This window comes from Bufo bufo, chromosome 6 (assembly GCF_905171765.1).
Source record: "Bufo bufo chromosome 6, aBufBuf1.1, whole genome shotgun sequence".
Lineage (NCBI taxonomy): Eukaryota > Metazoa > Chordata > Amphibia > Anura > Bufonidae > Bufo > Bufo bufo.
In genome coordinates, this window is record NC_053394.1 from 36,175,695 (window position 1) to 36,200,969 (window position 25,275).

A 25,275-nucleotide genomic window follows, 5' to 3' on the forward strand; every position below is an offset into this window, starting at 1 on the left:
CCGCGGCCTTATCACTGTTTACCGCTGACCCAGTGACGTCACGACTAGTATCAACTGGCCTGGGCGGGGCTAAGCTCCATTCAAATGAACAGAGCTGATCGGCAGGGGTCCCAGGTGTCAGACCCCCGCCAATCAGATGCTGATTATCTATAGATCATCAGTTTAGACCAGGCATCCTCAAACTGCGGCCCTCTAGCTGTTGCAAAACTACAACTCCCAGCATGCCCAAACAGCCTACAGCAGGGCATTGTGGGAGTTGTAGTTTTACAACAGCTGGAGGGCCGCAGTTTGAGGATGCCTGGTTTATACAAACTGCAGAACCCCTTTAAATGGGAGCGGAGCAGCAGGACCCCGGCCTGGCCACTACACAGTGGATGGAGCCTTCTGCTCCCAGCCCCATCCACTGTATAGTTTCCAGCTCCGCTGGCTGGCCAAAACAGCCGGCTGGTTGGGGTGCCAGGTATACAGCCTATTTCAATTCTATTAACAGTAAGACATCCTGCACAGTTGGGGTCCACAGGACCGATCAGCAAGTGCTCCTTACACTATTCCATGTAAGAGCAATGTATTAGAAATCAGCCACAAACCACCACAGAATGGGATTTATTGCATCAGTTATGACACCATTTCGCAGTTTTCATTTTTAAGCAGATTTTTGGTGTTGTACAATGTTCCAGGCCGTGTAAGGCTGTGGTCAAGCAATGCACAAAGTCACGTAATTCGTCTACAAGAGGATCGAGGATAAGGAGGTTTGGTTGGGGAAAGGTACGATAGCTATTTGCTCACTACAACAATCACATATTGCACCAATGTGTAAGGAGGGCGGATGTGAGGTCACAGTTCTTTGGACAGGCTTTCGGTAAGGTTATCATGGCTTATTGTATCCTTACTGCATGTGAGAGAAGCCATATACAACAGCCCAACTGTTCATAAAATAAATGTATATTTTTAACTGGCCTGATTGGTTACTATAGTCAAGACCTGCACTTTCCCAGTACCGCGACACAGACGCAAGGCACCAAAATGTGGTTAAAAAAAACGGCCATGGTGCTGCTGTGCGCCCGTCTGTATAACCATAGGAGGTCTTCAAGAAGGAAAAAGGCTATACTCCCCCTCAAATCCCCTACTGCTGCCATCCAAACACTGCTGTGGCCACTGCTGACTTCTGGCCACCAGCTAAGCCAATCACTGGCCATAGTCGTTACCCACCTCAGTCAGTGATTTGCTATATGGTCCTTTCCTGGCATTTCTAGCACATCGAACCAAGACGTTGAGGGCAGCAGGAATGACAGCAATCAGGATAAGTAACAGCAAGTTCTTTTCTACCCCAAGTGGGTTATAAATAACATCCTGGAAAAACCCGCTTTAAGCCCATTGTTGTAGTGGTCGTATGGGAAGCCCTGGGATAACAGAAAACCTTGAAGGGGTCGCCCAGCCATACTGAGATGTAACAAGGTCCAGACATTCATGTATGGGTCCCAAATAATGGGATCTGTGCATGATCCTTGTGCCTCACCACACCCCGATGTCAGAGAGAATGCCTGGACAACCCCTTTACAGTAAAGCTCAATTTTTACTGATAAGAATTCACATAGTGGCAGTTATGATTTACTAAATCTCCTAGCATGCACTTCACCAGTTAGCTGCCAAACCTTTAGGAGGAGATGCCAATGAGAAGTTCTACCCAAGTGCTTTTTTTGTTTGAACGCAAGACTCAAGTATATGATTTTTCTCACTTTTCCCTAGGATCAGACAGGATATTGTGTCGTATGTAACCTATTTCTCCCTGTGTTATTTTGTTCAATTTAAAGCCATGAAAAAAAAAAAAAAAAAAATACAGAAAAAACCACAAACACAATTCTAATGACACCGGTTACAGCAGTTCTGGGCCTCAGATTACTGGATCTTGGTGACCGCTTCATAGATGGACTGGGCCACGTAGTCCAGGTTCTTCGTCGTCAGCCCACACATGTTGATGCGTCCACTTGCCATCAGATAAATATGCTTTTCTTTTATGAGGTATTCAACTTGCTTTGCTGCAAGAAAAACAAAAAAAAAAAAAAACACAACCATCAGGCAGAGTCAAACATTACTCAGAAGTACCTCTGTATGTACACAGCTAAAAGTAATACGGATACACTACATTATGCCTGGGGCTGAGAGAGTCCATCTGTCATGCCCCACAATGAAGACCCTCCATTAGCCATAACACATACTATCACTTCCCCATCCCTTCAGCTTGAACTGTTATACCGTAAAAAAAGATTAAAACTTACCACCTATCCGCAATATAACAGGAGTCGTGCGTTCCCAGTGTGAATGTAGCAGCGGTCGAGCACGTGCACTGCCTCTCCTTCCAAAGTCTATGGGACTGCCTAAGAAAAGCAGAATGCAGCACTCCGCCATCTCCGGCAGTCCAACACAAGAGCAGAGGCGGGCATGCTTAACCGCCGGTCCATTCAAATGGGAGACACAGGACCTATTGTGAATGTACTGATCCTATAAAAGATGGTATCTGTCATTATAATACTGCCTGTGATAAGGGGATTGCAGAGAAATTCTATCTAGAACCAGAGGCGTCAGCCTATTGCAAGTGGTCAGGGTGAAAATTGAAAGATTTCCATAATTTTTTTTATTTATAAATATAGATAAGGTGGAAAATCAGAAAAGCACCATTTAACATATAATCTCGATTTAAAGGATAGGCCATCAATATCAGGCTGAAAGGGGTCCGACGTCCCCTGTGCACATCTGTCGCTCTATTCTGCAGTACTTCTGGGAGCAGAACTGCACATCGGAGGGGGTCCGACGCCCTGCACCTCTGTCTATCAGACAATGAGGCCCTATCCGAAGATAGGTCATTTTCTAATAACGTATTCCATTTAAAATGGCAAATACTTACGATTGAGGCCAGTAAAGCTGAACATTCCTATCTGCTCCACAATATGTTTCCACGTTCCAGGTGTATTAAGAGCCTCCAATCTGGATTTTAGTTCTGCTCGCATTGACAGGACCCGATCGGCCATAGTCTTCACATTGTCTCTCCTAAATAGTCAAAGGACAAACAAAAGCTGAAAATAAAACACTATACATTTAAAGGGCTGCAGAATATGTCATACATCTATAAAGATCTATGGAGGGTCTCCATGATCCCAATAAAGTCCACTATAGTTAGTCCAACATAGATACTGAGAAGTATTAAATGAGACTAAAGGTAGGTCAGTCCGAGGTGGAACAATAAAGTGATAGGAAGAGAATATCTGGGAAAATAGTCCGTAGTAGGGGGAGGGGCAGATATAAGACAGGTCGTCATAGGCAGATTCATTCTTGATAAGAGCTTCTTACCATTCATCAAAAAGTTCAGGGGTGGTCAGAGTGATGGCAACAATGCGAGCGCCTTGTGACGGAGGATTTGACCAGGTTGTACGCACAATCTTTTCCATCTGAGAGAGGACACGGGCAACATTATCACTGTCTTTACCCACAACGGTCAAGTTACCAACTCTCTCATCTAGGAGAGGGGGAGAAAAAAATATATAATTAATATTGATGTTCAGTATGTAATATATAAAAGTTATACTACACAAAGGGGTTAACCCACAGGATAAGTGATTATGTCTGCTTTTTTTGCTACTAGCCATTTTTCACTTCTTCACGATGGGAAAACTGCCATGAAGAACACACTAGTGGTCAAACACATGGTTTGGAAAAAATCTCTTCACCTGGGTGAAATTCTGGCCACTAGGACCCCTCACGTTCCCTAGCCCGACGTTTGGGAGAGGACACAAACATTAATGGGAGTTACAGGAAGTACAAAGTGTTCTCAGGATTGGTGGGGATCACAGCAGCCAGAACCTCAAAATGATAAATGTTTTAATGACCTAATATATTAAGTCAGAGTTGTGCACCTTCAATGGCAGCAGACGACGTGACCGGCACGGGACCTGGTGCTGAACTCCTCTTCCTAACATGAAAACGCTGCCATTTTCAATGCAGCCACCACTTGGATGGAGCTCAGTGCAATGATTACAGCTTCCATTACAGTCAATGATAACTGTATAATTCCTATGCACCAAGTCCCCCCCCCCTCCCCCTTGTGGTGGCTTCAGGCAGTTCAATATAATATTTTAAAGGGAAGCAGTGATCTAGAGCAGTTTGAGGTTGGGGCAGCAGTGCTCATACTAAGCTTTGCTATGAGGGCACCATCAGAGCAGTGTACGCCCCTGACATTATAAAATACTTTTGAGGAAAACCCCAGTAATTATATAACCCGCTCTTCCAGCACTCACTGTATAAACCAAAGTTCTTAGAGAAAGACTGAGCGCAGAACAGCTCAAAGCCCTGAGCCACAAAGTATCGCACAGCCCAGGCATCCTTGTCCAGGTTTCCAGAGGCAAATCCTTGATAGGCCGAGTCGAAGAATGGGAAGAGGAAGCGTCTCTGAAAGAGGCAGGAAAGACACACACACAGCGTCAGGTATACAGATTTTGGTAAATACTTGTATTTCCCATAAGGCCTCTTTCACACTTGCGTTGTTGGGATCCGGCATGCACTTCCGTTGCCGGAGGTGCCTGCCGGATCCGGAAAAACGCAAGTGTACTGAAAGCATTTGAAGACGGAGCCGTCTTCCAAATGCTTTCAGTGTTACTGTGGCACCCAGGACGCTATTAAAGTCCTGGTTGCCATAGTAGGAGCGGGGGAGCGGTATACTTACAGTCCATGCGGCTCCCCGGGCGCTCCAGAATGACGTCAGAGCGCCCCATGCGCATGGATGACGTGATCCATGCGATCACGTGATCCATGCGATTGGGGCGCCCTGACGTCACTCTGGAGCGCCCGGGGAGCCGCACGGACGGTAAGTACACTGCTCCCCCGCTCCCCACTACACTTTACCATGGCAATCAGGACTTTAGCGTCCCGGCAGCCATGGTAACCATTCAGAAAAAGCTAAATGTCGGCTCCGGCAATGTGCCGAAACAACGTTTAGCTTAAGGCCGGATCCGGATCAATGCTTTCCAATGGGCATTAATTCCGGATCCGGCCTTGCGGCAAGTGTTCTGGATTTTTGGCCGGAGCAAAAAGCGCAGCATGCTGCAGTATTTTCTCCGGCCAACAAACGTTCCGTACCGGAACTGAAGACATCCTGATGCATCCTGAACGGATTTCACTCCATTCAGAATGCATTAGGATAATCCTGATCAGGATTCTTCCGGCATAGAGCCCCGACGACGGAACTCTATGCCGGAAGAAAAGAACGCAAGTGTGAAAGAGCCCTAAAATAAGAATCCTGAAGCATCTGATTTTTTTATTGAAAGTTTATTCAACAAACACAAAACATCCAATCTATACCCCATTTTCCTTAGGAGGGCAGGTGTCCTATAGACCCTATGCAGTAATAGCAGCTGTGACATTCTTTGTGCTTCACCCACCGCTATATCCGTAAATCCTTCTAGCACTTTGTGCCACTGGTCTTCCGTTAGATCAGTTATATCATCCCGCCATTTGTCATACAATCGGAGCGGCTGCTTTTTAAATTGCGTCTCCATAAGACTGCTATAATGCAACGATATAACCCTGCTGGTGGTACCCTTAGAACTTGCCAAATTTATGATCGTATGTTTAGAGGCCGGTTTAATCCTTTCCACTTGATGCATGTGGGTAAGTCCATATCGTCCCCACGTCTGAATAGCAGGTATTTTATGGAGTTCTGCATACATGTAATTGGGCCATGTTACAGTAAGCTTTGTGTACCCTTGTATCCCTGCTACTTTCCACCAGACTTTGTGGATTACCCAAAGTATCGGAATGTCATTCCCTGCTTTATCCAGGGATCCATCCTCTAACACAGCAAGTTCCCCCCCCCCCCCCCCCCACTAGAATTTGCACGATTCGCCCCGTCTTATTAATGTCCTCTTCCATCCCCCACCCGCGTAAATGCTGTAGTTGGGCAGCTACGTGATAGATCCATGGGTCTGGAGCCCCAAGTCCCCCATCAGTTTTTAGTTGACAGAGCGTAGCCAGTTTTATACGCAGAACCCCTCTCTTCCAGATTAAATCTCTAAATATGGCATTAAAGGGCTTCTCTCACCCCCCAAAATACATTTTTCATTTTTGGGCTTGTTAAAATCCTTATTGAAGGTCTTACCTTGGTCTGTGGCTTTGTTTCATAAAAAAAAAAAAAAAAAAAAAAAAAAAAAAAAAAAATCGATCTGGTAGCCGCCGCAAAAAAAACGCCCCCTCCTCCTGTTGATTGACAGGGCCAGCGAGCGCTCCTCCGGCTGGCCCTGTCAGCATTTCAAATCCCGCGCCTGTCTTCATTCGGCGCAGGCGCTCTGAGAGAAGGACGCTCGCCTCCTCAGCACTCCCTCAGTGCGCCGATGACGTCTTCTCTTTCGGTGATGTCATTGGGCAGGAACCCATATGGGTGCATTATGCAACAAGTATAGGAGTTGTGGCATCAGTATCATTTTTAGAAGATTAACCCTCCCTATTACCGAGAGTGGCAGTTTGGTCCAAACCTGTACCTTCTGTCGGAATCTCTGCAGCAGCAGAGTCCGATTCAGTCTTTCATAATCTCTGACAACAGTAACCTGGACGCCCAGATATTTAAAAGTAGTAACAAGTTGCAGGCCCTCCGTCTGGCAGCAACTGTCTCCTTTGTCTTCTGAAAGCAACATCAGCACAGACTTGGACCAGTTAATGTTCAACCCTGACAGGCCGCTAAACCCATTAATGATGTTCATGGCTGCCGGAAGAGAGGAGCTCCATTCATCTAGGAACAAGAGCATGTCATCAGCATAAAGGGCTACTTTTTCGACTAGCCCATTATACCCAAAACCCTGAACTGCCTGCGCTTCCCTAAGTGCCGTTGCCAGGGGCTCAATTGCTATTGCAAAGAGTAAGGGTGACAGAGGGCACCTCTGCGCCGTCCCTCTATGCAGATGGGAAGTTCGGGAGAGAGCTCCATTCACCCTGATTTTAGCTGTAGGAGTGTTATATATAAGAGTTGGATCCACTGGATAAAGGTTGCCACGAAGCCCATTTTCCTGAGCACCGCCCACAGGTTTTTCCATTCCACGCTGTCGAACGCGTCAAGACGCGACCGCCGCCGCCTTTAAACCGCGATACCTTCCTGCCTGTATGTTTAAGAATAGACGTCCGACATTAACCGCAGTCGACATATTTGGCATGAAACCTGCCTGGTCTGAATGTATAAGTGACGTTATCACTGCATTAAGTCTATTCGCCAAGACTTTTGCTAACAACTTCACGTCTACTAGAAGAGATATGGGTCTATACGATTCTGCCATTCGGGGATCTTTGCTCTGCTTGGGAATGACCACTATGATCGCCTCAGTCATACTAAGTGGTAGCTTACTCTGACGCTGCGCCTCCTCAAGCACTTCCAGCAACTGAGGAAGTAAGATGGGGGCGAATGTTTTATAAACTTCGGCCGGCAGGCCATCACTCCCAGGGGCCTTAGTGTTAGACATGTCGCTCAGGGCCGTTTCTAATTCCTTGATCGTTATGGGACTATCCAAAATCGACACTTGATCAGAACCCAATGTAGGAAGCTTGAGCCCATCCAAGAAATGCGTAATCTCTGGATCTCCTGCAGTAATTTTGGATTTGTATATGGATGAATAGATGCATAATATCTAACAATTTGTCTGGAGCTGTACACACAACCCCCTCGCCGTCACGAAGAGCTGCGATATACGCAGAGGGCTGCTGAGCTTTGGAGAGCAATGCCAGTAATTTACCTGTCCTCTCCCCCTCCTCGAAATACGATTTTTTTCTGGAAAAACTGACTGTTTTTTGCTTTGAGAAGGAGTTTATCCTTCAGTTTACGTTGTGCTTCCTGCCACTGGGTTCTATACCCTTCCGTGGGCTGTAGGACATTGTGTTTCCGCCTCAATCATCTGTCGTTCTAGTGTTTTTACCGTCACTCTGGATTCATTACGCTTTTTATTAACCTCGCGATAAGTATTCCCCTCAAAAAGGCTTTCAAGGTAACCCAGACTATCAGCGACAAAGCTCCAGGAAGATTAAGGGCAAAAAACTCTTTAAACATGTCACTAATATTTGAGACTGTGGGTATAACCGACAGCCAAAATGGATTGAATTTCCATAATGACCTCCCTCCGGTTCTGGGGGGTAGAAAGTTAGCAGACACTAATATGGGAGAATGGTCTGATATTAGCCTATTTAAATATCGGACATCGCAGATACGGCAACCCATTGCCTCATTCCCAAGAGCCAAATCTATTCTGGACAGTTTGGTACGTGCTGAAGCAACAAGAGTACCGACGTACCCGTGGGTTGCGCAGTCTCCAGAAATCCATCAGGGACGCTTCATCTAGAAGTCTCCCAAAAGGGGGTAAGCAGCCCCTCCGATTGTGACACAGAAGTGGATAGTCTGTCCCATGTAGGGCATATTACGTTGTTAAAATTCCCCCATTATCAGTGCTGAAGTATCAGGATAATCAGACAGAAAAGCCAACAGCTTTTTAATTACAAGCGGGGAATATGGCGGTGGCATGTATACTTCATCCATTTTATGCATGGGACATTAAAAAGTTTTCCATAAAGGAAGACATAGCGTCCCTCTGTATCAATCCTCTTATCTATGCAGCTAAAAACTAGCCGTCTATGGATCAGTATACTTACGCCCCTTGCATATGAGGAGTAAGTAGCATGATGGCAATGACTCGCCCACCTAGGGGTAAGCAAGTGGGATTGCTCCGCAAGGAGGCGCGTCTCCAGTAGACAGCAGACCGTAGGGTGGTACACTTTAACACTCCATTATGGCCTTTCTTTTAATGGCATCCTTAACCCCTCGAACGTTCCACCTCAGAAAATTCACTGGGTTAGCCATATGTACATATAGGGTACCATAGCTGAAACGGATAAAGCAATATACATTCTATAGGTTCAGTTACCCATTGAGACAAGTATCCGGACCCGGGACCCCCCCCCCCCCCCCCCCCCCCAACCTAGAAAAACATTCCTCCCCTTGTCTAAATAGCACCTGGATTCACTCTTTCCAACAGATCCCACCAATACACCTTAGTACAAAGGTCTGTGGGCAATTAAACTATCTATTGGCAGAGCAAATTCCTTAACCCTCGCAATCCCTGGTAGGGCGGAAATTAACACTTCCGAGATTTACAACTTGTTAAACAGTGAAAAATAGCGATACGAACATCATGGATAACATCCTGCACTTAACCTCAGTTATTGTTGCTATGGACAATATTAGCAATGTAAGAAACTATGCATTTTGCTGGCATCTTAGCTCCCACCATTAGCTTAACGCTGGAAGGGGCTGAGTATAGACGCTAACAACCGACTGTATACCGCTACACAGCCGGCAATCAACATCCAAAATATACAATGTCAGCCTGTATCATAGACCTCTCAGTCGCCCTGGTTCTTTTCTGCCCGAAGTTGTCTTTTATGACGGTCCAGCCATTTAGATGCCTCCTTCAGGTCTTCAAAGAAGCTTGTGGATCCAAGAGCCGCTATTCTAAACCCGGCCGGATACAGCATAGAGTACGTTGCTCCCAGCTCCCGCAGACATCACTTTACGTCCAGGAATCTTGACCTCCTCTTTTGAACTTCCATAGAGAAGTCGGGGAAGAAGGACACCTTGTGGCAGTCAATGGAAATATCAGGCAGGTCTCTGGCCTTTCGCAGAATAGTCAGTCCCTATAATGAAGCACTTTCATGAGAATCGGTCGAGGTGGCGCCCCTGGTGGGGACTCTGTGCGCACGTTCAATGGCAAATAACGGGGTCAAGACACCTCCTGTAAATTGTTCTTTGAGCCAGATTTAAAAAAAATTCTGTGGGGTTAGAGCCTTCCACTTTCTCAGGCACTCCACCTAGCCTCACATTATTTCGTCTCAGCCGATTTTCCAGATAGTCTTGTTTAGCAGAGATTACATCAACTCTGCAGGAGTGATCAGCAGAGTCTCTTAAGAGGGTGCACTGCATCTTCTATGTCTACCATACGATTCCTTAATGGCTCCCATCTGCATGGACATAACATTAAGTGACTTGCCCCACTTAGAGATGGCCTGGAGAACGTCCTTAATAGTCGGCTCCTCCATATGAGAGCCAGGGTCATCTGGGTCTTCAGCCCCCTCTTGATCCTGTATGGCGGCAAATCTATTAGGATGCCTTTTCAGACCCATCACCTCTACGGCCTCCTCCCCGTCTGAATCCCTTCCCTCATCCATCAGGGAGGGCCCACAGCTGGCGTCCGAGGCATGTCTCACTCTGGGGGGTGCCAGGGTGTGCTCATACTGACAGCCTCTCGGCCGCATCTTGTTGTAGGTCACTCACGCGGTCCCGGCGCTTCGGCGTGGCGGCCCCATCTTGCACATTTTTTCCGCCACCTCTCCCGTCTCTCTTCCTGGACATGGCAGCAGAACACCGGTGCGTGCAGGTAGCAGCGAGGTCCCTGGACCTTCAGATGTGACTTAGTCCACAGTATACCCCAAATTCAGGCTGTTTGTACGGATAAATGTCTAAGGCAGTGCAGGAGCTCCGCAACGCACGTCTGCTCACATGTCCGGCTAGCCACGCCCCAGCATCTTTTCTTAGAATGTTGTTGCGCCATTCCCGTTAGGCCCCACGCACACATCCGTTGCCCGTAATGCGGCCCGCACACAGCGGGTCCGCAATACATGAGCACCGGCCATGTGCTCACCGCATCACGGATGCAAACCCATTCACTTGAATACTTCCGCTGGGTTTCTCTCCATGCCTCTGCACTGCAAAAAAAATTTAAATAAAAAAAAATAGAACTTTTTTCTTTTTTTGCGGTGGGGACGGATCACAGACCCATTTAAGCTGAATGGGTCTGGATCCGTCGCGGGAGCAGCACGAATGGTGCCCATGCATTGGGTACCACAAGTTGCGGTCACAAATGCACAGAACAGCCGTGTGCACGAGTCCTTATTCCTACAGAAATTTTATAAAGTAGCAGTTCCAGAAACTACACTGTTCCAGATCCACCAGGACCTTTTGATGGCCATGTCTGGCCAATGTATGTGAAGCACAAAGATATCATGGAGGAAATGAATGTAATTGTGGAACAACTCGATGTGTCCATAAACACAGACTGTATCTGATCAGAGCTGACCGTGGTCGAGTTTGTAGGGTCAAATTCCACTGACAAAGGTAAAGTAAGGACCAGCGGAGAACTTAATTCATACTTTTTCAGGAGGAATATCAGAAGAACAGTACAATACAGAGTTCTAATTTTACACCATAGATCTGTCCACAGTGAATCCTCCAGAAAATGAGGAGGTGTTAAATGCTAATTTAGGGTACAATATGCTGCAAATTTGTATCAAAATCTATAAATAACACAAATCTGTGGCATAAATGTGACAATTGTTCACTACATCACTAAACCTGATTGTAACAGATCAACATCGAGTGTCCTCAAAAGACATAAGATCTGAGAGGACATACCTTCATGACATCAGCAATCTGCTTCCACTCATCTTGTTTGGGGTCTGTTCCAGTGGGATTGTGTGCGCAGGCGTGCAGAACAAAGATGGAGTGCTCCGGAGCATTCTGGAGGGAACAGCACAAGCGATATCACCAAGAGACACAACCAAGTAGTAGGTTTACACGGTGACAACCGATTTACACCATTAGTAATACCAGCTCAAATAAATATTTTGGGGAGGGAAAAAAAAGAAAAACGGCAATGCTGCATTTGAATTTTCTTTACGGGGGGGGGGGGGGGGGGGATAGATTTGAACTTCTTTATTCTGGAGGTCAGTATGATTATGGAAATGTCAGGTGTAATATTCAGACGATACCTGCTGTGTATGCTGCGGGCACAGGATCTCTACCCACACCACACACTTATGGCGCTTGGAAATAGTTACGGATTTCGTTACCACGGACCATAACGGAATGCCTTTAGAGGCATTCCGTCATAATAGTCTATGGACTGCAAAATGGTAAGTCTGCTCTCCGTTATGCAGGGGAGGACTATATTCTCAGTTTTTCATGCAACGCTGTCCCCATAGAAGTTAATGGGGTGCATGAAAAACGCATCGCATCCGCAAGCAAGTGCGGATGCGATGCGTTTTTCACTTATAAACAACACTGGAGAATGTCGCGCTCATCCACAGGAAGCCAGGAGCCCGGACCTTGCCCTGAACCTTGGCGCACAACGAATCCCAAAATGAAAAGAAAAGCAGTCCAGCTTCACTGAAAATACTTGAGGCTTTATTAAATCCCGTGTAGATAAAAACCAATGTACAGCAATGCAAGAAATCGACCGGTTTCGGATCACTATAGGTGCGGATCCTTAGTCATGACTAAGGATCCGCACCTATAGTGATCCGAAACCGGTCGATTTCTTGCATTGCTGTACATTGGTTTTTATCTACACGGGATTTAATAAAGCCTCAAGTATTTTCAGTGAAGCTGGACTGCTTTTCTTTTCATTTTGGGATTCGTTTTTCACTTATGGTTGCTAAGAGATGTTGTTTGTAAACATTGTTTTTTTATCACGTGTGGGAAAAACACATCAATGAGCCTTTCAGCCGCGCAGAAAAAACTGAACCACTGAACGCAATCAGACAAAACTGACTGCAATTGCTTGCGAAATGGTGCGAGTTTTCCTGAACGCATCCGGACCCAATCCGTATCATTCGTGTGAACGGGGCCTAAAAGTAGAAACCCAGCCCAGGCTCACCTCTAAATCTTCCAGGAGTCCCTTGAGGTCAAGCCCTCGGTTAGCAGCATCCCAGTAACGGTAACTTCGGATATCTTTAAAGCCGGCATCAAGAAATACGGCGTTGTGGTTCTCTGTAGCCGGAAATGAAAAAAGGGCGAGCTTCAGCAAAGAGAACCAAGAAATCACAAGAAACCCAGAGACCCGGACCTCCCGCTGATCTCTCTCACCACGGGGGTCTATAGGGATAGAGGATTCGTGCTGAAGAAATGCAGAAGTAGTAATGTCAGGTGAAAGATTCGAGTTAAGCAGACTTAACCCTTTCATGACCAGGCATGTTTGGGGCCTTCTTGTCTAGAGCAAAACTTCACCTCTGATAATGCTGCATTCTGAAAAAGGGGATATTTCTTTTAGTCTACCCCAATTTTTCGAGGAATATACGGGGCCCTTATTTTTTTTCTTACCATTTTATAGCTTTTGGGTTTTTGTTCTTTTTGGGGGGGAAAAGGGTCACTTTTTTTTTTCTTAATTATTCTCCCATGCAGACAGAACATGTGTACATTGTGTAACATATGATGCGGTTACAGCACCAAGAACAAAAACCTGATTTTACCTTCAGTCTCTGTACTTGGGCGATCATCATCAAGCACAGGATGTTTTTTAGTAAAAGGCACAAAGCCAGGGTAGAACAGACTAAAACTGGCAGCCACAGGTAATTATGTCATGTTTAGGGAAAGTATTTATGTCTAAGCACCTGATGCCTATGCCAAAACATGTTTGTGTCACACAATGTCCCAAACTCTGCATGTGGGTTTGGAGAAGTATGCACATTCCTTTGATAAGGGGGGGGGACTTGCTGAAAGACTCCCTTTCAATAAAATGCTGACAGCACTAGGTAGGGGCCGGGGAGAGCAGGACAAACACATTCGCTTTTATTACCAGGAGTAGTGTAAATATGAAGTTTTATCCTGCAAGGTTCTGCTCCTGCAAGTGCCCAAGAGGCGGGGCTTCACTGTGAAGCGCTCTGCTCATAGAGCTGCCCCTCCCATCTAAGTGACGACCGTAGTCATCTCCTCCTTGGATGCTACTCGTCGTACAGAGCAGGTGGGAGGGGCTGTGAAGCAGCTCAATGCAGTGAGCACTGTACAGTGAAGCTCCGCCTCCTGGGCACTTGCCAGAGCAGAACCTGGCAGAATAAAACTTTATATTCACACTACTATTGATAATAAAAGCTCCACAAATGGTATGTTTTTGTGCTGCTCTCCCCAGTCTGTACCTAGAACTGTCAATTTATTTAAAAGGGAGTCTATCAGCAGTTCAGAATGGACAAAAAAAAAAAAAGCTGATAGATTCCCTTTTAATTTCTCATTTTACTATATTTATGCATTATCCATATGTCCCCATATATAAGATCACCAGTAAGGACGGATTCTCACTAAGGTTATAAATTCCGCGTGTCTATGGCCACAAATAACGGTTCCGTTTTGTTCCGTTAGACATGACAGAAAAAAATCCTGTGCCAAAATCCACGTGTTACATGCAGACTGTCATGGACTTTACCCTATGCATTGCAAAGGTTGAAATCCGCTGCAAAAACAAAGCAAAAAAAGATCCTGTGGATTAAAATTCTACAGCATATTTTCAGGTATGCAATTTTTTCAGAAGAGGGGCCAAGATTTGGTAAAATCCCATCCACTTGGCAGGTACTGTAATATGCTACGGATTTCCAGACTGCAAATCTGGACAGAAAATCAATAGCAATTCCACCATATGTGAACATAGCCTTAGGCCGCATGCACACAACCGCAAATCACGGATCCGCAAAACACGGATTCAGTCCATGTCCTTTCCTCAATTTGCGGAACGGCACGGACAGCCTTTACATATAACTGCCTATTCTTGTCCGCAAAGTAAGGACAAGAATAGGACATGTTATATTTTTTTGCGGGGCCACGGAAAGGAGCAACGGATGCGGACAGCACACGGAGTCAGTGCTTTCCGCATCTTTTGCGGGCACCATTGAAGTGAATGGGTCCGCATCCGAGCCGCCAAAACGGCAGCTCGGATGCGGACCAAAACAACGGCCGTGTGCATGAGGCCTTACACCGATAGGCAGCGGACAGAAATCAGAATCTCAGGGTGCATCCACAAGGTTCGTTTCATGTGCACTAAAGGGTCCTTATTTCGGTTAGAGATATATATGTACACACACACACACACCATATCTAAACTCTGTCATGTCCATTAGCACTATGTGCACAAATACAACACATCCTCACCCCAGGAAGGAGCTGAAATGTAGATGGGGGTTGCGGTATTATTGTTTCCATTGTACCAGCGCCTTAAAAACTCTGCTCCAATGCGTAGTGCGCCGGTACCACCCAGAGACTGGACACCGCCCACCTAAAAAAAAATAATAATAATGCATATGTGTAATAAAGTGACCATAAGCAGGCGGATCGTGCAATCATGCATATTTATTTTAATGGGAAGGCAAGACATGTTTTATTACTTTTCTTTTTCCCCCTCTTCACAATTCAGTGGCCATAACGTTTTTGCACCGACATTGCCATCTAATCCCTTGTTTTATGCAGAAGAAACTGCGTGGAAACTATTATGGTCGTGGTTTTTTTTTTTTTTTTCCTTTTATGTAGTGTAAGAACAAGTAAACAAAATTGTGTTTTTTTGTCATGTTTTTCTTAATCCTATTCACGGATTGCAGTTTTACGAGTTTAATTGAACCTTACAATGTATTTAGCAAACTCCTGTATGTGACTAGATGATGATCTGTGACACTAAGGGTACAGCCACACGCGGTGGGTTTCCTGCTGAAAATCCACAGTGTATTTATCTAGAATCTGCACCAAGCAGGGCAGATTTTGCTGTGGATTTCAGTGCTGAAATGCATTGCAAAGGATGAAGTCCGCAAACAGTGGACATGGATTTAAAATCCACACCACATGTCAAGTTATGCATGAATTTTTTGGCTGAAAAGGTCAGCGGCTTTTGGATGAGATTTGTGAAATCTCATCCACCTTGCCTCTTCTGCGCTAACAGCTGAGCACCCGCTCTAGGGTGCTCAGCCATAAAACACAATGCTCTGGAATAAATCCCTTAATAACCGCTGTATTGGCAGTCTTTAAAGGGACTGACCACCAAGAACCCAACCAATCACAAGAATAGAGGTCCTGTGTTCCCCCGTGTGAATGAAGCATTGGCTGAGCATGCACGCTGCTGCTGCTCCATTCAAAGTCTGAGACTGATCAGGCTACTTTCACACTCGCTTTCCGTTTCTGAGATCCGTTCAGGGCTCTCACAAGCGGTCCAAAACGGATCAGTTTTGCCCTAATGCATTCTAAATAGATAAGGATCCGCTCAGAAAGCATCAGTTTGCCGCCGTTCAGTGACCATTCCGCTCTGGAGACTGCCTGCAGCGTTTTGCTGTCCGCCTGACAAAGCGGGGACGGATCCGTTTTCTATGACAGTCTGGCACAATAGAAAACGGATCCGTCTTCCATTGACTTTCAGTGGAGTTCATGACGGATCCGTCTTGGCAATGTTGCAGATAACACAAACTGATCCGTTCATGACGGATGCATGCGGTTGTATTATTGTAACGGATCCGTTTTTGCAGATCCATGACGGATCCACCTAAAACACGTGTGAAAGTAGCCTAAGACACTTTTACCCCTCAAAAGTGCATGGGGGGGGGGGGGGGGGGGTGGCCGTGCATCTTATGAAGGGAATACTAGTGAGCACTTGCATTATGGAAGCGCTCACTAGTAGTGGGGAGGTGTGAATACCACATTCCTTGTGCTGGATGTACTCACCGTTCCCTGGCCTTCTGCCTGTGACTCGTCGCACACTAAGACCTGGCGCTACGTGACGTCCGGTTACAGCATGTGGCAGAAGACCAGGGAGCAGTGACTGCTGGAAGAGTCTGCGTTGCTATCCAGGGCAGGAGAGGAAAGTTCACTTATTTATTTGGTCTCATCTGGGGGTCTGATGAGGAATGGAGGTCTGATCTGAGGCCTGATGAAAATTGGGGGTCTCATAAAAACTTTTCTCCTACTTTCTTCCTCTAAAACCTAGGTTCATCTTGGTACAAGAAATACAGTACATCAGTCCTATAGCCTTTAAATGGAGCAGCAATTGGGCATGGTCAGCAAATGCTTCACTCAAACAGGGAACATAAGAGCCCCCCCTCCCCATCGGTGGGGGCTCCAGCAGTGCGACCGCCAGAAACATTTAGCAATTATCCAGTAGATAAGTGATAAGTGTTGAGTATGTAGCAGTATCACCAGCCAGTGCCGATATGACAGAGGAGCCGTCTTGCTCTAAGGGCTCATTCAGACGGCCGTATGCTGTCCGCAAAAATGCAGATCCGTTTTTTTTTCCGGATTAGATGCTGTCCCATTCACTTCTATGGGGCCCTTTCCTTCCGTTGCGCGGTTCAGCAAAAAAATGAAACCTCCTATTACTTGACAGTGAAAATCAGGACATGGCCCCATTGAAGTCTATGGATCAGCCATTTTTTTTTTGCAGGCACTCTAAACTGTCTGCAAAAAATGGATCCGCAGTTGCATACAGCCGTCTGAATGAGCCCTAAAGGCCTAACTCCAGCCATCTGCAATGTGTCAGTAAATCATGAAGCAAATCCAGATACCCGATCCTCCTTAAAGGCTGGACTGTCATCACCCAGGGCAATCCTTGAGGAGCTGGCACGGAACTCTGGCAGCCCGAGGATCGGCAGGTACTCGTGATTTAATGTGTTGTCGCTGGCTATCTTCTGTTCCACCTTCTTGACCACTGGCAGGACCCAGGGCTGGGAGTCATCGGTCCGATAAGCTGAGGAGGTAAATGCATCGCACAGTTAGAAGGGAATACGAGCCAGAAAACAGGTTGTTATTTTGAGGTCAAAGCTCAGCTTTATTACAGACTGCGATCCAAAGTACGTAGATCTGCCCCGTGAATGGTGCAACGCAGCCTTGAATCGGATTACACAACCGACACATCAGGAACAGCCGTATCAGTCACCGCGACCACCGCTCAACAAAATGGTAATCTCTATAGGGGGGCAGAGGGGGGTCCAAAGCCCTCTAAGCCAAACAAGACACTAATATTAATGGTAGTCGGGGGTCCAGTTACACATTTTGAATTAGGCCCCAGAATCTTCCAGCCATAAACAAGAATGCAGAACCAGGACAAATCTCTTGCGCCCCGACAACCACCTTTTTAAAGGATTCTGTCACCATGATGGAGATCTTATGGCTATCCCAAGTAGATGATCATGACGTTGGGTAGGTTTGGCACCCTAGCAGTCACACAAACCTCTGCATGACCTTTACTTATACAGGATCACACTGACAGCTTTAGGTCATTAGGATTCTGTAGAAGGTCAAGCAGAGACACACAGCATTATAAGTCAGTATAATGCTGTGCGCTCCTCCTGCAAGTCCAGAACAGAAGATCGCGGTCACACACGGAGCGCGATTCCCGCAATGGACTCGCTCGTGTCAAACAGCCCTTATAGTGCAAGCAGAAAGGACTTCATGCAGGTGTTCAGATCAGAAGGGGCCGTCCAGTTTACAAACCCATTTTGGGGGGAAAGGAGGGGGGAAAGGAGGGGGGAAAGGAGGGGGGAAAGGAGGGGGGAAAGGAGGGGGGAAAGGAGGGGGGAAAGGAGGGGGGAAAGGAGGGGTGAAAGGAGGGGGGAAAGGAGGGGGGAAAGGAGGGGGGAAAGGAGGGGGGAAAGGAGGGGGGAAAGGAGGGTCTTCTATTCAGGATCCTCATCACTTGGCCAGAGCAGAGAGTGGCTGTAAAGAGCATCTCTCGCTCCGGAGGACCCGTCCGGTATTACACAGACAGCTCGCCGATTGTGAACACAGATTCAAGCTGCTCGCTGGGGGACCTGGCAGGGCAGACATATTGGCATCTCCTTATTATTATCTGGTAGAGGCCGTCCAAAGCGGAGAACTCCCTGAATAAAGACTGAATTTGACTGCAAATCTACGGTATAAGTTCCAACTGCTAGGACACCGCACAGGCGACGCCGCTGAGCCCCACGGCTTCAGTGCAGATGGGTGATCGGTGCTCATACTCACTGCACCAGGTTATGCAAGACCGTCCTGGATCGTGTCCCTGGACCAGAATAGATTAGTCATGTCTGAGGTTAGGTTCTGCTGACACCGTGAGCAGGATGTGACAAGTGCTGAGGCGGCACTATTCCATCCCGGATGGGCTGCTGCTGGCTCAGCGCATGAACGCCGACCCCATACGGGAACAAGGACACAGAGACGAGAGGAAAAAGGGAAAGTAGAACGGCAGCTGCGCCCCCTGCAACAGCCATAGATAGTGATAGCTGCAAAGGTCCTACAGAGGAAACAAGAGTCCATTCATAAGCCCAAGGGAGGGGGTAGCAAGGGCAGAGAGCGGGCAGTTGTCACCCTGATGTGTCCATATATTGGGGGGGGGGGGGGACCAAACCCCCTGCAACATGGTCACAATTGAAGGAAGCAGCTGAAGGACAGGACTTGAGAAAATGGACTCTCCCTTTAATGCTGACCAGGCTGCTGAGAGCAGGCCTTGTCATAGACACCTCTCCAGGACCCGTGGAACTACATGCCCCAGCATGCCTTGCCAATCATACCTCCTCTCTGGCCGCTCGAGCCTCACTCACCTCCCACTCCCAGGTTGACCTTGCGAGGGTCACAGTCAGCACGAAAGTCCGCTGTAAGCTTAAACACGAGCACCGGGGGAGCCTGAGGAACGGACGCGAAGATGGAAGAAGAGGCAGCCATAGCGACCACGCTATCCAATCACCTGGGCAGCACACACTGGGGCGCTCACCTTCACCTTCACCGGCTTATAAGGAGGGGCGGAGACACAGGCAGCCAATCAGAACGCTGGAAGCTGACGACGCCTGTCAAACTACAGCTCTTTGCGTCACTTACCCTGAGACCGGTCAAGAAAGGACCAATCATAGAGCGGAATATAAAGGCACAGCCGATTGTCGAGCTGCTATTGGCTGCCTAGACGGAGATCTTAAAAAACTGTTTCCTATTGGACGTAAGAGCGTCAGTATCCAATAGCAACGTAATTCCTGTGTGGAAATGGCCAGTGTGAAGAGCACTAGGCAGTGTGGAGAGAAGAGTCTCTCTCTCATATCTTCCTCCACACAACCAGTATTAAATAGGTGTTCCAATAATATGCAAATATGTCATTTAACCACCTCAGCCCCCTTAGCTTAAACCCCCTTAATGACCAGACCACTTTTTACACTTCTGACCTACACTACTTTGACCGTTTATTGCTCGGTCATGCAACTTACCACCCAAATGAATTTTGCCTCCTTTTCTTCTCACTAATAGAGCTTTCATTTGGTGGTATTTCATTGCTGCTGACATTTTTACTTTTTTTGTTATTAATCGAAATTAATCGAAATCCCTGGATTTTATGTGGCTGTCATGGCCCATGAACAGGTAGGAACAAGAGTTAGGGACCACTCATGAGACGACCTTGACGCGGTGAGTGGCTTACTATGCTTTGGCCAAAATATAAACCAATGTCTCATCCAGCATGGAGGGCAGAGTGCTGGATGTAGTGTGCGATCACATTTGCATTTTCCGTTTATTAATCGAAATTTACCAAAATTTTTGCAAAAAAAAGACATTTTTCACTTTCAGTTGTAAAATTTTTCAAATAAAACTACATTTCTATATAAATTTTTCTCTAAATTTATTGTTCTACATGTCTTTGATAAAAAAAAGAAATAAATAAGTGTATATTTATTGGTTTGGGTAAAAGTTATAGCGTTTACAAACTATGGTACAAAAATGTGAATTTCCGCTTTTTGAAGCAGCTCTGACTTTCTGAGCATCTGTCATGTTTTCTGAGGTTCTACAATGCCCAGACAGTACAAACACCCCACAAATGACCCCATTTCGGAAAGTAGACACCCTAAGGTATTCGCTGATGGGCATAGTGAGTTCATAGAACTTTTTATTTTTTTGTCACAAGTTAGCGGAAAATGATGATTTTTTATTTTTTCCTTACAAAGTCTCATATTCCACTAACTTGTGACAAAAAATAAAAACTTCCATGAACTCACTATGCCCATCACGAAATACCTTGGGGTGTCTTCTTTCCAAAATGGGGTCACTTGTAGGGTAGTTATACTGCCCTGGCATTCTAGGGGCCCTAATGTGTGGGAAGTAGTTTGAATTCCAAATTTATAAAAAATGCCCTGTGAAATCCTAAAGGTGCTCTTTGGAATATGGGCCCCTTTGCCCACCTAGGCTGCAAAAAAATGTCACACATGTGGTATCGCCGTACTCAGGAGAAGTTGGGCAATGTGTTTTGGGGTGTCATTTTACATATACCCATGCTGGGTGAGAGAAATATCTCGGCAAAAGACAACTTTGTATAAAATAATGGGAAAAGTTGTCTTTTGCCAAGATATTTCTCTCACCCAGCATGGGTATATGTAAAATGACACCCCAAAACACATTGCCCAACTTCTCCTGCGTGCGGCGATACCACATGTGTGACACTTTTTTGCAGCCTAGGTGGGCAAAGGGGCCCACATTCCAAAGAGCACCTTTAGGATTTCACAGGGCATTTTTTACACATTTTGATTTCAAACTACTTCTCACGCATTAGGGACCCTAAAATGCCAGGGCAGTATAACTACCCCACAAGTGACCCCATTTTGGAAAGAAGACACCCCAAGGTATTTCGTGATGGGCATAGTGAGTTCATGGAAGTTTTTATTTTTTGTCACAAGTTAATGGAATATGAGACTTTGTAAGAAAAATAAATAAAAATAATCATTATTTTCCGCTAACTTGTGACAAAAAATAAAAAATTCTAGGAACTCGCCATGCCCCTCACGGAATACCTTGGGGAGTCTTCTTTCCAAAATGGGGTCACTTGTGGGGTAGTTATACTGCCCTGGCATTTTAGGGTCCCTAATGCGTGAGAAGTAGTTTGAAATCAAAATGTGCTGGGTGAGAGAAATATCTCTCTAAAAGACAACTTTTCCCATTTTTTTATACAAAGTTGGCATTTGACCGAGATATTTATCTCACCCAGCATGGGTATATGTAAAAAGACACCCCAAAACACATAGCCCTACTTCTCCTGAGTACGGTGATACCACATGTGTGACACTTTTTTGCAGCCTAGATGCGCAAAGGGGCCCAAATTCCTTTTAGGAGGGCATTTTTAGACATTCGGATCCCAGACTTCTTTTACGCTTTAGGGCCCCTAAAATGCCAGGGCAGTATAAATACCCCACATGTGACCATTTTGGAAAGAAGACACCCCAAGGTATTCAATGAGGGGCATGGCGAGTTCATAGAAGATTTTTTTTTTTGGCACAAGTATGAGACTTTGTAAGAATATGAGACTTTGTAAGAAAAAAAAAAAAAAAAAAAAAAAGAAAATCAATTTCCGCTAACTTGTGCCAAAAAAATGTCTGAATGGAGCCTTACAGGGGGGTGATCAATGACAGGGGGGTGATCAGGGAGTCTATATGGGGTGATCACCACCCTGTCATTGATCACCCCCCTATAAGGCTCCATTCAGACGTCCGTATGTGTTCTGCAGATCCGCAGTGTCCGTGTTTTGCGGATCCACGGATCCGCAAAACACATACGGACGTCTGAATGGAGCCTTACAGGGGGGTGATCAATGACAGGGGGGTGATCACCCCATATAGACTCCCTGATCACCCCCCTGTCATTGATCAACCCCCTGTAAGGCTCCATTCAGAGGTCCGTATGTGTTTTGCGGATCCACGGATCCATGGATCGGATCCGCAAAACACATACGGACGTCTGAATGGAGCCTTACAGGGGGGTGATCAATGACAGGGGGGTGATCAGGGAGTCTATATGGGGTGATCACCCCCCCTGTAAGGCTCCATTCAGACGTCTGTATGTGTTTTGCGGATCCGATCCATGGATCCGTGGATCCGCAAAACACATACGGACATCTGAATGGAGCCTTACAGGGGCGTGATCAATGACAGGGGGGTGATCAGGGAGTCCATATGGGGTGATCACCCCCCTGTAAGGCTCCATTCAGACATCCGTATGTGTTTTGCAGATCCGATCCATGGATCCGTGGATCCGTAAAACACATACGGACGTCTGAATGGAGCCTTACAGGGGGGTGATCAATGACAGGGGGGTGATCAATGACAGGGGGGTGATCAGGGAGTCTATATGGGGTGATCACCCCCCTGTCATTGATCACCCCCCTGTCATTGATCACCCCCCTGTAAGGCTCCATTCAGAGGTCCGTATGTGTTTTGCGGATCCACGGATCCATGGATCGGATCCGCAAAACACATACGGACGTCTGAATGGAGCCTTACAGGGGGGTGATCAATCACAGGGGGGTGATCAGGGAGTCTATATGGGGTGATCACCCCCCCTGTAAGGCTCCATTCAGACGTCTGTATGTGTTTTGCGGATCCGATCCATGGATCCGTGGATCCGCAAAACACATACGGACATCTGAATGGAGCCTTACAGGGGCGTGATCAATGACAGGGGGGTGATCAGGGAGTCCATATGGGGTGATCACCCCCCTGTAAGGCTCCATTCAGACATCCGTATGTGTTTTGCAGATCCGATCCATGGATCCGTGGATCCGTAAAACACATACGGACGTCTGAATGGAGCCTTACAGGGGGGTGATCAATGACAGGGGGGTGATCAATGACAGGGGGGTGATCAGGGAGTCTATATGGGGTGATCACCCCCCTGTCATTGATCACCCCCCTGTCATTGATCACCCCCCTGTAAGGCTCCATTCAGACGTCCGTATGCGTTTTGCGGATCCGATCCATCTATCAGTGGATCCGTAAAAATCATACGGACATCTGAATAGAGCCTTACAGGGGGGTGATCAATGACAGGGGGGGTGATCAATGACAGGGGGGGGATCAGGGAGTCTATATGGGGTGATCAAGGGTGAATAAGGGGTTAATAAGTGACAGGGGGGGGTGTAGTGTAGTGGTGCTTGGTGCAACATATTACTGAGCTACCTATGTCCTCTGGTGGTCGATCCAAACAAAGGGGACCACCAGAGGACCAGGTAGCAGGTATATTAGACGCTGTTATCAAAACAGCGTCTAATATACCTGTTAGGGGTTAAAAAAATCGCATCTACAGCCTGCCAGCGAACGATCGCCACTGGCAGGCTGTAGATCCACTCGCTTACCTGCAGTTCCTGTGAACGCGCGTGCGCCTGTGTGCGTGCGTTCACAGGAAATCTCGCGTCTCGCGAGATGACGCGTATATACATCTAGGAGGAATGAATCAGCCGCCTCCGGAACGCGATCCTGCGTTAGGCGGTCCGGAGGCGGTTAATTAACCCTTTCCTGATGCAGCGATTTTCCATTTTTGCATTTTTATTTTTCGCTCCTTGCCTTCCCGGAGCCATAACTTTTTTATTTTTCTGTTCACATAGCCATAAGAGGGCTTGTTTTTGTGGAACAAATTGTACTTTCTAACAGCACCATTTAATATTGCATACAATGTAGTGGGAAGCTGGGGAAAAAAAGTTTGTGTGGTAAAACTGGCTTGTGCTCTTCATTGTCCGGGTCAGTACAATTATGGCGATACCACATACAGTATGTATAGTTTTATCTTGCATTTTAATGCTGAAAAAAAAAAACTTTTAAAAAAATAAATTTTTTCTGTTCATCACCATATTCTGACCCCCATATCTTTTTATAATTATGTCTACGGAGCTGTGTGAGGCCTCATTTTTAGCGGGACGATCTGTTGTTTTTGTTAATACCATGTTGGGGTGTGTATGACTTTTTGATCACTTTATTTTTTCAAATAATTTTTTTATGAGGTAAAGTGATGAAAAAATTGCGAGTCAGACACTTTTTATTTATTCATCGTTACGCCATTCACTGTATTGGATACGTTTTTTATATTTTAATAGTATGGGCGTTTCGCACATGGCGATGCCCATGATGTTGATTTTATTTTAAGTATTTTTATTTTGGGGAAAGGGGGATGATTTGAATTTTTATACAGTTTTTTATATTTTTTAAAACTTTTTTACTTTTTTTTTAGGTCCCCAATTGGATCACAACATGCAATTTGCTCCATTATTCTATACAGAAATCATTTTATTATAGTTCAGTGCTGCCACCTGCTGGCCTGAATTGTAATATACAAGTAATGAGCTTGGAGGCCTAATACAGGCTCAGGCTCATTACTTACAAGGAACGCTGTTCTGTCTTCTTATACGTTCACACAGTGTGCAGTCTGACATTCAGCATAAACCATTCCTGTCTTCCAAATAAGAGGACTGTTCTTTGTAGTCTAACTTGTTTATTGGTCAACAGGTTGTACATATGTGATTGATTATTATATACGATTGATTGGTAAAACTACAAGAATACAAATAGCATGTATAAAGCATAGGATAGCATGTACTATAACATTACCAGTCATAAGTGAAGGCACTTGGTAAAATGGCTGCCTGTACATAAGATTGCATGGCTAGCTAACAGTAATAACAACTCCCTGAGTAACAA

At 46.1% G+C, this 25,275-nt stretch overlaps 1 protein-coding gene across 1 annotated transcript; it reads right to left on the reverse strand.

The window, feature by feature from the left end:
- Positions 1 to 586: 586 nt before the first annotated feature.
- On the reverse strand, positions 587 to 19,599 carry GOT1 (glutamic-oxaloacetic transaminase 1). Its single transcript, XM_040434610.1, has 9 exons — positions 19,387 to 19,599; positions 17,374 to 17,555; positions 14,987 to 15,110; positions 12,729 to 12,841; positions 11,486 to 11,590; positions 4,290 to 4,440; positions 3,346 to 3,511; positions 2,903 to 3,045; positions 587 to 2,036 (listed from the first exon to the last, which is right to left on the reverse strand). The coding sequence occupies exons 1-9, from the start codon at positions 19,505 to 19,507 to the stop codon at positions 1,897 to 1,899; spliced, it is 1,245 nt and encodes a 414-aa protein (XP_040290544.1). The 5' UTR covers positions 19,508 to 19,599; the 3' UTR covers positions 587 to 1,896.
- Positions 19,600 to 25,275: the final 5,676 nt, after the last annotated feature.

Excerpts from the sequence above, each read along its gene's own strand:
- GOT1 (XM_040434610.1), bottom strand. The coding sequence starts at position 19,507 with ATGGCTGCCTCTTCTTCCATCTTCGCGTCCGTTCCTCAGGCTCCCCCG. Across the intron at positions 15,111-17,373 it reads CAGCCTTTAAGGAGGATCGG|GTGGGCGGTGTCCAGTCTCT; the intron begins GTATCTGGATTT and ends ATTTTTTTTTAG. Across the intron at positions 3,512-4,289 it reads TAAGAACTTTGGTTTATACA|ATGAGAGAGTTGGTAACTTG; the intron begins GTGAGTGCTGGA and ends CCCCTCTCCTAG.